Genomic DNA, 16,803 nt, shown 5'->3' with positions numbered 1-16,803 from the left:
TTGCTAAATTTGAAAATTTAGAGGTAAATTAACTATTTTAAGTTATAAGGAATACAATTTTGATGCGGGAACAAAGTCACAAGTATCAAATGACTACTATATATCCATGTTTGTGAACTTGCATAAGCTTAATCAAATGTCAGAATTTGGCTAAGACAGTGCTTTTTAGATCGGTATTTATACCCTTTTCTTGGTAATCAGCAGTTTTGTTTCTTCAAAAAGCTGTTCTTTGATTTCAATTGCCAAAAAACCACTCTGAATTGGCTAATTAACTTGAACCTCCCAATTAAAAAAGTAGGGCTTGGCTTGGTAGTACCCTATTATTCGTAACTTGAAAACTTGAAGCTCTACGATGCTGTGTTCTTCAGCTGCTTTGATCTTGCATAATAACTTAAACACAATAGACTGTTAAGGTCACCACCCCCATGTCAGATACTCATTTAGCTGGCTCTTCTTGCCTACAAACCAAGACAATTTCTATGCCAATCTGAGAAGTTTTGAAGTTTCATCCTTCAATACCACTATTCTTCTGCATGTGATAGAACTCTTCTTTATTTTTTTCTCCCCACTGACCACAACAGGTTTAATCTCTCTCTTGTTCTGAAACAGCAGTAACTATTAAGGATCAGTCCATTGCTATCGATGATCAAATTAGACCACTGTCTGCTTGCCAGGATTTTACACTACTTTGAATAGTCAAACAATGCAGGATTATATCCATTCTTTTTACTCTCTTTAAAAATAGACTGCATTTTAAATGAACATGACACAAACTGCTAGTAAAGACTAATACTGACTCTGTTGCCAGCAATAAGAAGTTACGATAGGTTTTAAACAATATAGCCATTTTCACATTTTGGCTAAAAAAATGAAGCTTATATGAAAAATAAGAATGCATTGAGAAACTTAACATTTTTACACATGAAAGGATAAACCACGATTTCAAACTCATACAGAGTTTTGAAATTTTTTATTTATAATTTGGTCTTACAAGAGATCATTTTTAAATGAGACTTTTCTGTAAGAATATAAAGCTCAAAAATTTGCCAAACATTAGATCTACACAAATCCTTAAGAAAGGTTTTCTGTGTAGCCTTCATTAATGCAAACCTTTGTGAATATTTCATTCTTACTGAAGATCTCAAATTTGTTTCCTAACAATGAAGCTACAAAGTTTTTATGCAGTGCATTCGTTATAAACTATAAATATTTTGACTAAACAGAAAGCTGGGGAATACAAAATGAGAGCTTTGAGGCACAGGTAATCTGTTGAGGCCTGGTACATCTTACTCGCTTTGTGGTTTTCTTTCATTACTTTAGAAAGAGCACACTGCACTGAAGGAATATTATCTCCCTTATTAACCCCTCTAATTTAAAAATCTGTTGTTCATAAAACTGGGCCAATTATTACAAACTATCATTTGCATAACTAACCACAAGCCTGTTTCAAAGCATTTCATTAGTAGCATCAACAAATGCAGAAGGATAAAAATTTATAAGAAATGGGTTTAGTTAAACTTGCCAACTCCTTACATATTACGGGCTGTGTGCCTCCTCAACTTCTAATTAGATGCTTAATGCTTCACAGTAAAAGCTCATCAACAGAAGCAAGCAGAACTAAAGTACTTTCCAGGTGCTATAATATTTCATTTGATAAAGAACAGAAGGACAAAATTGAAGCAAGATTTATATGCGTTCCAATTTTTCACTCAGAAATTCTTCCACACTATCTGTGTTCCACTTGAGGATGCTCAGTTCTTCAGCAATGTTCCCGTTGTCGTCCAAAAGCTTTAGCACAGGGTCTGAACCACGAACATACTACAAAAAAGAGGGACATCGTTATGTTATGAGCTTCTCAGTCTCCACCATGACCAAAACAGCTTAATTAAATATTATAGTGATAAAAAAAACCTTTTAGCTATAACATCATAATCAAAAGATCTGAAAGGAAGTCTTTAAGTTAAATATAATTTCCTGAGTGAGAACTGAAACAAAATTACATTTTACTTTCAAAGAGAAAAATATATTGATATCAAGACGTGATTTAAGAATTATGAATGTAAAAAATAATTACTGAATACATGATTCTTTCAAACTCTAATGAGCTTAAAAATCTAATGGTGGAGGCAGACAAATTCAAAACATTTAGACAGGATGATGACACAAGAGCCATGTTTCGAAATAAGCTATGCATCAATTACAGAATCACACTGTGGATCATAAATTTTCCTTGGCTTAAGAAATCTAATGATTTTGCTGTAATCAGTTTAGAACTAGGTGGTGTTCACAAAACTTCACATTCATTAGTTGGGCCAAATATATGGAGAATTCTGAGAAATTCTGAGAAAATATGAGAATTAAAATTAACTTGTGTGTTAGGAGATCAAATCTTTGGTTTTCAACTACGTACAGCCATATAAACTAAAAATATAGCAGATGAGTAAGGGAGCTCTTAGAACCTCTTTCAAAAATTGTGCTTTTTTTTTGTTTTGTTTTTAGGACTTCTGAGGTTAATACACTTTTAGAGATTGAGACAAGTTTGTTTTTTTTTGGGTGGGAATGCAAAGCTCCACTGGTCCTGGAGACAAATTCTGGTACAATTAATTATTAATATTTAGTGTATTCCCAATCTTTTTTCTTTCTTTTTTTGTGTAGCACTGGGGGATTGAACCCAAGAACTCACACATATGAGGCAAGCCCTCTACCACTGAGCTACATCCCGTCTTTTAAAAACTTTTGCTTTGAGACAGGGTCTCACAAAATTGCCAGGCTGGCCTTGAACTTGCAATCCTATTTCCTCAGCCTTCCAAGTAGCTGGTTACAAGCATGTCCCATCATGCCAGTTTATTCCCAACCATTTGTGGAATTAAGAAATATGGGACCTCTGAGCTAATGAATCAGTTATAACAATAGCAATAATATTCTTTCAGCATTTCTGAGCAAGTTATTACATAAACTATTTCTAAGTTTTGATTACTAAAAAACTTATTTTAATCCAAAAATGTTAAAGCAGTTACAAAATATTAGCAAATCAAATCTAACAATATGTAAAAGGAATTACAACAAGCCTATTTTATTTGCAGGTTTATTACATGCAGTTTTGACCAAATGAGGCTTAAAAAAAATAAATCAAAAGAAATGTCAACAAAAAATTTAAATTCCCATATGCCCATTAGGCAGCTCAGTTGATGTGGAGAAGTTCTCAGTCCTGTGCTATCCTTAGTTATGTTCAGATCATTGTGTGACCTGCTCAAAATTTCCCTGTCCTTCATGTTGTGAAAATCTGCCTCCCAAAAAGTAAGTGGTGCCCAAAAGGCAAGGTGAAAGTGAATGTGCTTAGCCTGGGGAAGAGGCTCAAGTGGTAGAGCACCTGCCTAGCAAGCATGAGGCCCTGAGTTCAAACCCCAGTACCACCACCAAAAAAACCCAAAAAAACAAAAAAAACAATTAATTAAGTGATAAAGTGAAAATTTTAGATTTGTTGAAAGGCAGCAGGTCTTTAATGGAAGTTGGAAGGCATTATGGGAAAAATGAATCAAGCATCTGTAGTACAGTACTGAACCCTAAACAGATGCAGTTTTTCCCTCAATGGCGGTCTCCTTGGAACCATACATCTGTGTGTGACTCATTGGGATTTGTTACTGGTATGCAAGTCTGGTGTATCATTTAAAAATTAATTACTATAATCCAATACTATAACAGGTTAAATAAAGAAAACCATATAATCACATTAATTTGTGCACAAAAAGCATTGAACAACAATAAAAAAAAATCCATTACCCATTCATGATACACATTCAGCATAGTAGGAAGGGGACTTGCTCAACTTGATAAAGAATACATAAAAAGCTAGACTCATGCCTGTAATCCCAGCTACTTGGGACATTGGGTTTGAAGTCAGCCCAGGCAAAAAGTTAGTGAGAACCCATCTCAACAAATAAGCTGGGTATGATGCATGACTGTAATCCTAGCTAGGGAAGGAGGATCACAACCTGAAGCCAGGCTGGGGGTAGGGTGAGGTGAAATCAGTGGCACAGCACTTGTCTAGCATGCCAGAGTCCCTGGGTTTAATCCTTAGAGCAGTAAACAAACAAACAAGAACCCTACAACTAAAAACCATACATAACAGTGAAAAATCAGATGCTTTCTCCCTCAGAATGAGAACAAGGCAAGGATGTCCCTCCTCACTACTCAGATCGAACACTGTATTGGAAGTCCTACTAAATGCACTAAATCAAGAAAAGGAAACAAATTATACAGGTGGAAAAGGAAGAAATACAACTTTCTTTGTTCACAGATGGCACCGTTGTCTCTAAGGAACACCCCAAAGAATCAACAACAAAAAACCCCACATGGAGCTTAGTTAGGGATTATAGAGAGGTTTCAGGATACAAGGTTAATATGAAAAAATCACCTGTCTTCCTACATAATAGTAATGGACAGGTAGGATTTGAAATGAAAAAGACAACACCATTTAACCAGCACCTGTTACATTTTGGATCTAATATTCCCCAAAGGTCCATGTGCCAAACCCTTACTCCCCAGGTTGGCACCACTGAGATGGTGGAACCTTAAAAGGTAGAGCCTAGTGAGAGGTCTTCCACTCATTGGGTGTGTGCCTTTAAAGAAGAATGTGGGACTCTGGTCTCTTACTCAATCCGAGTCATGAGTTGAACAGCTTTGCTTCGCCATATGCTCTTGCTATGATGTGTTGCTATAGGCGTAAAGCAATGGGGTCACTCAACTGACCATGAACTGAAACCTCCAAAACACTGAGCCAAAATAAATCTTCCATGTTGATTTATCTCAGGCATTTGTTATAGTAACAGAAAGATGACTAGCACAGCACCAAAATCAGGAAGGGGAGAAAAAAAGTCCTAGAGAAATTCTTAGGTATAAATGTAACAAAATATATGTAAGAACTATATGAGGAAAATGACAAAACTCTAAGTGAAAAATAAATCAAATAAGACCTAAATATAAAGGAAAGACATCTCACGTTCGTAGCTAGAAAGACTCAGTATGATTAACAGGTCAGTTTTTCTCAATTTGATCTATAAATTAAATGCAATCCCAATCAAAATTCCATCAAGTTATTTTGGTCCAGAACACCTAATACAATATACAAAAACAAAGTTAGAGGACTTATACTACTTGACTTCAAGACTTACAGTCAACTGATCTTTGATAGGTGAGAAAAGGTAATGTAATAGGTGAAAGGATAGTCTTTTCACAACTGGACACCTACAGGCAGAGTTGGGTATGGGGCTGGCAGAGTACCTCAAGCAGTAGAGCACTTGTCTAGCAAGTATGAGGGCCTGAGTTCAAACCCCAGTACCACCAAAACAAAATAAAATAACCCCAATGAACCAGACTGTAAAAGACAACCTATGGAAGGGATGAGAGAAGAAAACATTTGCAAATCATGTGATAAGGGGTTAAAAATCCAAAAAATATACAGAACTTCTACAATTCAACACCAAAAGAAACAACCCATTAAAAATGGGCAAGGGACAATGCTCCATGTAAGATATATAAATGGCTAACAAGCAAATAAAGCAACAATGAGATACCACTATACATGGCTAAAACCCTAACAGTTACAATTCCCAGTGTTGGTGATGAAATAGCATAACAGGAACTCCTTCTTGTTCAATACTAGTGTTAAGTGCAGCATCATGCAACCAAATTGTAAAACAGCTCTGCAATTCCTTACAAAGTTAAACAATCGTAACTGCACAATCTAGCAGTCAGGCTCCTAGGTATTTCTATGTTGAAAATGTATATGTACACACAAAGTATATAAAAATGTTTATAGTGGTTAACAGCCAAAAACTGCAAAGGATATGTCCTTCCCACAAGTGAACAACAACAACAACAAACAATCTGTGGTACAACAGAACATTGTTCAGTAATAAAAAGGAGTTACTGAGGCATGGAAAATAGTATTTGTTTTAGTTAAAAAAAAATACTGGAAAAAAAGAGATTTCATTACTAGCACCTTACCTTGATTTGTAGTCCTCTGAACAGTTTGGGTTTATCACTTCTGACGAAAGCTTAAAAGGAAAAAAAGATTCAAATGGTTCACGTCCACATCCAAGTTAGCTACAAAGATCAATATAAAAAGTGAAAATAAACCAGACACTATCGTACATGAAAAACTATTAAAGAAATCTAAACAGACAAATATATGGAGAGACTTACAATATTTTTGATGGGAAGACTAAATATTTTAAGACATTAATTGCTTCAAGTTAATCAAAAACCCAAATTCCAACAAGAGTTTTAGGGCACAACAAAATGATAGTAAAGTTCAGCTGTAAGAGTAAATGTATGAGAACAGCCAGAGCAGCTTAAAGCAGTGAAATACAAGGAGAGAATTTGTTTATTAGTGTCATATGTGATACTGATAACAGAACAGTTAAAAGGATTAGGAAAATCAGAGACAGATACCATATGATCCAGCGATACCACTCTTGGGGATATACCTAAAAGACTGTGACACAGGTTACTCCAGAGGCACCTGCACACCCATGTTTATTGCGGCACTATTCACAATAGCCAAGTTATGGAAACAGCCAAGATGCCCCACCACTGACGAATGGATTAAGAAAATGTGGTATTTATACACAATGGAATTTTATACAGCCATGAAGAAGAATGAAATGTTATCATTCACAGGTAAATGGATGGAACTGGAGAACATCATTCTGAGTGAGGTTAAACTGGCCCAAAAGACCAAAAATCCTATGTTCTCCCTCATATGTGGACATTAGATCAAGGGCAAACACAACAAGGGGATTGGACTTTGATCACATGATAAAGCGAGAGCACACAAGGGAGGTATGAGGATAGGTAAGACACCCAAAAAACTAGATAGCATTTGTTGCTCTCAATGAAGAGAAACTAAAGCAGATATATTAAAACAACTGAAGTCAATAGGAGAAGGGGACCAGGAACTAGAGAAAAGGTTAGTTCCAGAAGAATTAACTTAGAAGGTAACATACATGTACAGGAAAGCAATGCGAGTCAACTCCCTGTATAGCTATCCTTATCTCAACTAGCAAAAACCCTTGGCCCTTCCTATTATTGCTTATATTGTCTCTTCAACAAAATTAGAGATAAGGGCAAAATAGTTTCTGTCTGATAGCGAGGGGGTGGGGAGGAGAGGAAGAGGGTGGGGAGGGGTTAAGGGAGGGGACGGGGGCAAGAAATAACCCAAACACTGTATGCACATATGAACAAAATTTAAAAAAATATTGGCAGAGATCTTGGAGGTCTGTAATTCCATAGCTAAAAAAACAAATATACAAACAAACAAACTTTCTTTTATCTTTTTTTGGCAGTACCAGGATTTAAACTCAGTGTCTCATGCTTACTAGGCGCAAGAGCCATTCTGCCAGTCTAGTCCTTTCTTATATTGAATATTTTTGAAATGGGTTCTCCCTTTTTGCCTGGACTGGCTTAAACTGCAATCTTCCTGATCTCTGCCTCCCAAGTAGCTAGGATTACAGCTGAGACCCACTTGCACCTGGCTAATCTTTTTTTTTCAGACACACTTATTCTTTACATATTAGACTTAAGAAGCCCAACAGAAAGCAATGGAGATGATGTGTTAGGATGGATGCAGAGGGAGCACTTTTTGGTGCCTTTTTGCTGTGTGGCAGACTCCAAGGCACTCCCTATGTTCTACTGAACACAGTTTGAAAATCACTGGTGTTGAATCTGTCTGTTTTACAGTTGAACAAACTGAGATTCTACAAGTAAGTAAGTAAGTAGTGGCAAAGCTGGTAGATAGGTCAGGCCTCTGGTCCCCACCCCAGTGCACAAGCATCCTCCAGGCAGTAAAAGTGCAGTAAGGAGTTCCCAGATATGAGGTTCTACTAGATTGGAGAGGCAGGACAGCATAGTTTGTTTAGAGTTAGGCAGATTTAGGTTCCAGTCCTCTGGGACTTAGAGAGCAAGTTATTTTTATGGTTTTCTTTTTTTGGTGGTACTGGGGTTTAAACTCAGGGCCTCGCAGTTGGTAGGCAGGAGCTCTACAACTTGAGCCACTCTGCCAGCCCCTCTTTTTTGTTATTTTTGTTGGCTTGCTTGTTGAGGTGCTGGATATTGAACCCAGGGCCTTCTGCATGCTAGGCAAACACTGTACTACTGTGCTGTATCTTTAACCCCTCAGGACATGTCTTTTATTAAACCTCCAATCTGTTGTTGCATCATTAGTAAAATGGAAATTAAAAATGCCTGGTTTATAAGAGCTGTTCAGGGGACACACATGTAATGTTAATTAAGTGCTTACCATAGTTTCTGGCACCAAATCTCATTATACCAAATCTCATTAATACCTTGTCATCAAGATGCCTAATGGTGTCTGAGATGACAATATGAATTAAAAAATAAAAAGAATTTTTTAATATGGTAATGCTATTCAAAGAAAGGGGTGAAGGGAGAGAGAGAGATGGTTGGGGGTGTGTGTGTGTAAGTATTTGAATTATTCAATAAATTCTTTTGAGAAAACTGCTAAACTGTAACATAAGTAAAATAATATTTATATTACAAAGCATAGTCTTATGTTGTATTTTATATTTAAATACATTCCAACACTGGTGGTGGTGTTCAAGTGGTTGAGTGCCTGCCTAGCAATTGAGATTCCTGAGTTCAAACCATATTACTACCCCAAAGTAAAAACAACAACAAAACAAACAAAAAAACCCCAAGAAACAAACAAACAAAAAACCCTCCATATAGGGTAAAAATTTAAATTAACACAAAATTATTGATTGAATATCTTATGTGCCAGACAACAGAGATATAAATTTTTTCTCCTAAGCATGGTCCTAAAGGAAATGTTTTATACAAATGTTTACAATAAAAATAAAAACTTCAGAGCAGAAAAACACCATCATAAACAAAATTAAAGAGTAAAACAAAATGACAACTTGGTACAAGTCATCTCTAACATATGTACGAGAACTCTTAGAAATGAGGAAAAAAACACTGAGGATGGGTACATGCAACATATGGATATAAAACTGGTCAACAAATACTTGAAATAAATGTTTACCCATACTAATGATAATGTAAAAAGACAAATTCAGAATGACAAAGATTTTACTAAAAGGGAGCAGGGAGTGACTTACTGGGGAGAGCTGTGGGAGGAAATATAAACATCCTTCCTGAAGGGTATTTAGCAAAATGAACCCAAAGTCTTTAAACCTTCAAGTCTACTCCTAGGACTGACCATGCTGAGAAAAACAACTGAAACATTACTAAAAGGTCCTGATAACAAAATCTGGAAATTTGGAAATAATTTAAATGTGTTAAAGGTGGATAAATACTGAGCCATAAACAGTTTCATTTCAAATGAAAAAGCCCAGAAGCCTAAATGTTAATCCGTATGTGTGTATGTGTGCTGGTGGGAATCAAATCTAGCAGGTCCTCAGGCTTGTATTATACGCAAGCTCTCTACCACTGAACTATACCCCCAGCCCAAATGCTGTTAATTTACCAATAAACAGAAAGTACTATGAGTTCAGAGAACGGAGATTTTGGGAGATTTTACTATGTTGGAGTAACAAAGGAAATAGGCAATACAAATAGAACTAGAGAACTGAAAATTTAAAAGTTACTCAAATTTAAAATGCCTTACTGGGGTTTGAACTCAGGGTCTATACCCTGAACTACTCTACCGGCCCTTTTTTGTGATACCTTTTTTCAAGGTAGGGTCTTGCCAACTATTTGCCTGGGCTGGCTTCAAACCACGATCCTCCTGAGAAGCTAGGATTACAGGTATGAGCCACTGGTGCCTGGCTCCTTTTCAGTTTTGGATGTAGCAAATTATTAAATTTTTCAATATAAATATATAGCAGGACACAATTATGAATGAAGGAAAATTCTCTTGTGTTGAGAATTATAAGAAAATCATGAATTTTAAAACAATTTTTAAAAAAGTGGGATTTGAATATGCAACATTGTTATCTGTTGTTATCCTGTTAATGACCATACATTATAATATAACCAAATTTCATGAGTTCTAGAGCTGCAGAAATCGTGAAATATGCAAATGAAGTCCAGAAAAACAAACGAGGCACTATGCACCTTTTGAGATGCATTTTCTTTTAAAAGATTCTAGAAGAGAAGAGTTGGAGCATTTTAACTTTAAGAGAATAAGAAAAAACAGTCATCTCCACTTACCATCTGGGTTAACTGGATGCCATTTATATTTTTTAAATGATTTATGAATAATTTTACAAAATAAGAAAAGGTAAAGTGAAAAAAATCTACGGGAAACTTTAACAAGAATTTAAAAGCAGGAGGCACATGCAGGACGATCCTGAGTTTGAGGCCAGTTTGGGCTATAGAATGAGACCCTGTCTCAAAAAAGCATAATAAGACATGACAAACCATAAAAAATAATTTATTTTTATTTATTTTGGCAGAAATGTGTTTTGAACTCAGGGCTTCACACTTGCAAAGCAGGCACTCTACCACTTGAGCCATACCTCCAGTACATTTTGCTTTGGTTGTTTTGGAGATGGGGGTCTTGTGAGCTATTTGTCTGGGCTGGCCTGGACTTGAGATCCTTTGAAGATCTCAGCAAAGGGTAGACCACTGGCATCCAGCAAGAAGTTTTTACTTTTTTTGTTTTTTTTTTGGTGGTACTGGGGTTTAAACTTGGGACCACTTGCTAGGCAGGCATTCTACTGCTTTAGCCACTACTCAACCTGACAAAAAAGAACAGGTACACTAAATTACAACTATTAACTTTCCTTGCTTTGAAGGTACATGCAACCACAATGGGCAATGTGCTGAACTGTTCGTTGGGTGTCATATCTAAATTTGGAACAAAGTTACCATGGATATATTCATTCTAGATTTCAAATGTATTTTTAATAGGTTCTAGCTTATTATTGTTCAGTTTTTCTTTTGAAAACCAGATTGTACTTTTGAAATTGTTTATGGCTTATTTTGTTGGAGATAAGATGGCTATCTTATTTGTAAACATTTATTTTTAGGTGTTAAACACAAATTAGAATAATCCAGTAAATTTTTCATGTCCTCATCTTTTTCTTTTTGTTGGTGCTGGGGATTAAACCTAGGATCTCAAGCATGCTAAGTATATACTTTACCACTGAGCTAAACCCACAACCTACATCATCCAATTGTTTTTTCCAATCATATATACACATACCTGCTTTTGGCCATCTGCCAATTTATAAAGCTTATCAAATCATAATAAAAATTAAAGGAATGTCACATGATCCTTTTAGGAAAACAGAATGGTCCAAGTTTCTTGTTGAAAATATGCTGTGACAGACAAAGTGCTTGCTGGATGACTAATAAGATAAAGATGTATTTCCTTTCTGACCTTTGTATGTATTGTGCACTCACTGATTTCTAATTTTCAGAAAATTCATTCAAGATATTGTTAAGTGAGGTTTCATAGTCTAAGACTTTGTTTATAAAATTGAGTTTACTCTTGTTGATCTAGCAGCAAGGTCCAATAGAATTTCAGTATTAATGGTAATATTCTATATCTCATCAGTTTGCTTATAATGGTTATTCAGCATTTGAATGGCCAATTGTGACTAAGGTAGCTAGTGGCTATCTAATTGGATAATTCAGGCCGAAAGTGCTATTTTTATCTCTCTGCATTCATCTTCTGATCTATTTAAAAATTATGAAATATTTCTGTCAGTTATCTTCTGTATCATCCTGGGCAGAAAACTAAATTTTTTGAAATCTAAACTATGTCTAATGAGAGCCAAAGAAAACCCTACCCTACTATGTAGGCTACACAATAACAAAATCAAAGAATGATGTAATATAGCAATGATTCATTTTATTTTTCCATCACTCTCTGTATAACTTTATTCTTTTTAGTGTAAGCCATAAATAACACATTTAATGATCCTATAATAGATCTTAGATATAAAAGGATTCAGTCAACTGACAGACTAACTACAAAATAGAATAAGTTTTATTCCGTGAGAATGTATGTAAAATTTCTCTTTATTCTTTGAGCAACTTCTAAGAAGAAAACTGAGCCCACTGTATTCTGATAGAAGGGTTAAATTTGCAAAAGATCTTATGAAGGTGATTTGTTTTCTACTTTCTGCTATTTTCAAAGTAGCTCAGTGATATCAGATTAGAGATTAATTGATTTGTTAATTATGAAGACAATTTTTTGTCTTCAAAATGATCAAATAAATATACACAAGTGACTACAAGATGGAATGTTTCATTCAGCTTTTCCCTTGGGAATCTTAGCATGTCACTTTTGCTGCCCTTAAGAACCATGTTTTGATATATACATTGCTTAGAAAGTCAAGGGCTCTTCAAGATTTACAGCTAACATTCAACACCTACATTTACATTCCTTGATGTATAAAGGTGGAATGTGTAAGTAGGGATGGGGATAATAAGGAAGTATGTGTCTTGAAATAAAAATGTTTGAATTGTGTTATTTTAAAAATCACAAGGAAAATATAAATGAAAATAGACAAAATCTACTCAGCTAGCTCTATTTTGATCACATTACAAGGAGTCATACGATGTACTACACTGATTTAAGATTTAATGTGAGTTAAGAGCTTAAGGCAGTTATGATTATGTCTTGTGAACTGTCACATAAAATTACATGAGTAGATAACCAATGTTTTCCCATTGATTAGAAAGAGTACATGTGAATCAGAATAAACTCTAAATAAAAATGTCATATATACTCATGTCATATCATTGTTTCACCTAACAATACAAAAATAGCACAGCAAATCGCATGTGAATTCTCACTGTGCCCAATGAGAGCATCTGGATATAACTGGGGCATGGCTCAAGTAGTAGAGCGCCTGCCTGCCAAGCATGAAGCCCTGAGTTCAATCTCAGAACTGCAGAAAAACAAAAACAAAAACAATTTAGAGAAGGGGAACTTAAATAATTAAGAGAATTTGGAGAATTTGTCCTGTCCTGTGAGGCTAAAAAGTCTGACTTTTCAATAAAGAATAATAAAGTCAAAAAGGGAATGTTTGAAGCCTATAAATTCACCAACAATAAGTAACAGATGTAAACACAGGTTTTTCACCAGATTCCCCATTTGTCTAAAGGGGGGCATTACTGGAATTAGATAAAGTCAGTGAATCAATGTCTTCATTTAATAAAAGTTTGAGTTCCTATTAAGAATAGTGTTATGGGCTCACACCCATAATCTTACCTATTCAGGAGGCAGAGAACAGAACTGAGGTTTGAGGCTAGCAGGGGCAAATAGTTCACAAGACCCTACCTTGAAAATACCCAACATAAAAAAAAAGGGCTGGTGGAGTAGCTCAAGCAGACAGTGCCTGCCTAGCAAGCATGATGCCCTAGTTCAAACCTCAGTACTGACAAAAAAAAAAAAAAAAAAAAAGTATTTGGGGGCAGATGTATGGCTCATATTGTAGAGTATTACCTTATAAGCATGAGGCCCTGAGTTTAAACCCAGTACTGCTAACAAAAAGAACAGCATTTGGTAGATTCTGGGTATACATTAGTGATAAGAAATAAAAAGGGCTTTAAAGAGCTCCTTGTTTGTGGGGGAAAAGACTGGTATGTCAAATATATTATAGTATCATGTGGGATCTGCTAATGGAATATAAGGGGAAGAGTAAAAAATTCTGTCTATAGATCACCCAAAAATGCTGGAACTAAATTTTGAGTGAATACCAGTTTGCATAAAAATTAGGAAGGGCACAAGTTAGGAAGAATATTCAGTGTTCAAAGACAAAGAGGCCATAGCAGTTCTGCATAATCTATATTCTGTGTATACTATAAAACTGTAAAGGGTTTTAAGCTAGAGAGCAATATAAATGGATTTGTTTTACGGAAAAGGTCTTTTTTATTTTATTTTTTTAATTATCTTTTTTACTGTTGTTGTACTGGGGGTCCATTGTGACATTTACCAAAGTTCTTACAATATGTCATAGTTGAATTTGCCCCCTCCAACATTCTCCATTATTTCCCCTTCTCCCATTCTTGGAATAGTTTTGGCAGGTGGAAAGGCTTTTTTGGTGGGGTACAGTGGTGCTTGTCTACAATCCCAGCACTTGGGAAGCTAAGGCAGAAGGGTCATGAATTCCAGGCAAGACTGTGTCAAAATCAAAACAAAACAAAAAAAGCAAACACAAATAAACAAAAAGAAAAGGAAACAGACAGGTAGAGCAGGTAATAAATACTAATCCTTTTGGATAAAGATGTTAAGGGCTTGAGTAAAAGCACAGAGGAAGGGACTGATGTGAATGTTATGACGGAGGGAGAAGACATACAAATTATGACTGACTACTCGGGCACAGAATGTGAAAGACCAATCATGACTCTTGCATTTCATATTTATGCTTTTGCCTGTCATTTGTGGAAATAGCAAAGACAATGGCACTTCACCAAGACATTCAGTTTCTGGGCAAGCTGGGCTTAAAGGTTTCCCACTTAAAATGTGGGCCATACAAACACAATAAGGGGATTGGACTTTGATCACAAGATAAAAGCGAGAGCACACGAGGGAGGTATGAGGATAGGTAAGACACCTAAAAAATTAGCTAGCATTTGTTGCCCTCAATGCAGAGAAACTAAAGCAGATACCTTAAAAGCAACTGAGGCCAATAGAAGAAGGGGGCCAGGAACTAGAGAAAAGGTTAGATCAAGAAGAATTAACCTAGAAGGTAACACACATGCATAGGAAATCAAGGTAAGTCAACTCCCTGTATAGCTATCCTTATCTCAACTAGCAAAAACCCTTGTTCCTTCCTATTATCGTTTATACGCTCTCTTCAACAAAACTAAGAGATAAGGGCAAAATAGTTTCTGCTGGCTATCAAGGAGGTGGGGGGGAGAGAGGAGGGGGAGAAATGACCCAAACATTGTATGCACTTATGAATAAAAAGAAAATGTGGGTCATAGTCTGCAGGGCTGTTACCAACGCAGACTCCTAGAACTCATTCCAAATTTACAGTCACACCTGTCATCTTAACATTCTTCACGCTGGATGAGTCATATGTACACTGTTTAAGGTAACTATGAGATCATCCAAGTGGAAATGTCCAATGGCAGCCAGAAAGTCAGAGACATGATTTCTAACAGCAACAGAAAGTTTGAGCTACACATACAGATTGAGAGTCAACAGGTGAGCACCATCACTGAAGCTGAGGGAGTGGAAAAGCATTCATTCAAGAGGAGAAGAAAATCTGAAGATAGATCTTGGCATCTGAAGAATAGGCAGCTAAAGAGATACTAGGGAGGAAACTAAGAGATAATGCAGTCACACAAGTGAAGGGAAGTATCAAATGCTAGTGAGTCAAATAAGATTTAGTAGAGAAAAGAAGCCTGAGGAAGGTTGGTGGTGGATATACAGAATTCTGCATCTAATTTTGAGACTAACAGTAGCTATAATAGATACATTAACAAAAACAGGAGGCCAATAAGTGAGACTCTAAATAAATATTTAGTTGTAATTGAAATGTATTAAACAAAGAGGGAGTGTAAGATACAGTAGCAGCAATACCTACCATTTAGTATCCTTGGTACTAGAATAGTGCTTAATATATGCTATAAATGAGAAAAATCAATGAAGACAATGCTAACAGACCAGCATTGTTTCCAACTCCAATGCAGTATCATAATCTTAGGCATCACTACCAACCAATGATAGTGGGTATAAAAAACAAAAAGCCATCTGCCATCTCAGTTCTAGATAGGTAGCCCAGGCAGGCCTCCAAGTTGGGATGCCTCTGCCTTAGTCTTCCAAGTAGCTGGCCTTACAGGTATATGTTAACATGCACGGCTGTTATTTCAGTTTTATATTATTCTAAAACTCCTTTCCATGTCTGAAAGTTTATAATTCTAATACAGGGGTTGGCAAAATAGAACCCATATGTAAAATTTGACCTGCCTGCTTTTCATTAATAAAGTTTTATTGGAACATAGTCACACGTCTTCATTAAAGAAGTACCTATGGCTACTTTTACACTGTAATAGCAAAGTTTGATAGCTGCATCAGAAACTATGTTACCCCTAATGCTGAAAACTTTTGCTATCTAGTCCTTTATAGAAGATGTGCCATGCTCTATGAAATTAGGGAAAAATATATACAACATATCCAGATCTAATTTCTTACTTCTTTTGGAATAATTTAAAATTTTTTATTAGCATACATTAATTATATCAATGGGTTTCACTGATATTTTTATACATACATATAATGTAATTTAATTCTTTGGGAATAAATTTAATATTAATTTACTGTTGCTTTATGAAATGGTTAATTTAAATTATGTGGTCGTAAAAACTTGTAATATATTAACAGATAAAATATTATGAGGCTTTTACCATGATAATCCCAGAAGCTACCTGATGTTGAAGACAAGGAATACAAAGTAGTGATGACATGAAAGTTAGTTTGGTATAAAAAGTGACAATTCTCCTCATGCTCTATTTCAGAATATTCTTAAAACAGAAATTATGAAAGTAGGAATATAATTGTTTTGTCAAAAATATACGAACTTCTTATGGGCTCAGAAAATACTGGTATTACACATAAATGTATTAAAATATGGTTATGCACTATAGAATTAAACAACAGTTTTTGCTTTAAGCTAGATTTTTTTTTTATTATTCATATGTGCATACAATGCTTGGGTCATTTCTCCCCCCTACCCCCACCCCCTCCCTTACCACCCACTCTGCCTCCTACCTCTCCTCCCTACCCCCTCAATATCCAGCAGAAACTATTTTGCCCTTATCTCTAATTTTGTTGAAGAGAGAGTATAAACAATAATA

The 16,803-nt window shown here is 35.7% G+C and overlaps 1 protein-coding gene across 1 annotated transcript in view; it reads right to left on the bottom strand.

The window, feature by feature from the left end:
* Nucleotides 1-953: 953 nt before the first annotated feature.
* Selenof (selenoprotein F) overlaps nt 954-16,803 on the bottom strand; it is a 51,864-nt gene continuing 36,014 nt past the window's right edge. Inside the window, exons 4-5 of the mRNA XM_020153169.2 lie at nt 6,007-6,056; nt 954-1,818 (exon numbers count right to left, since the gene is read on the bottom strand). Coding sequence (XP_020008758.1) covers nt 1,687-1,818; nt 6,007-6,056 — 182 coding nt within the window. The 3' untranslated portion in view covers nt 954-1,686. The remainder of the gene's footprint in view (nt 1,819-6,006; nt 6,057-16,803) is intronic.

The sequence above is a fragment of the Castor canadensis genome, chromosome 7, assembly GCF_047511655.1.
Source record: "Castor canadensis chromosome 7, mCasCan1.hap1v2, whole genome shotgun sequence".
Taxonomy (NCBI): Eukaryota; Metazoa; Chordata; class Mammalia; order Rodentia; family Castoridae; genus Castor; species Castor canadensis.
The sequence above is the reverse complement of the archived record's forward strand: the minus strand, read 5'-3'. Positions and strand labels throughout refer to the sequence as shown.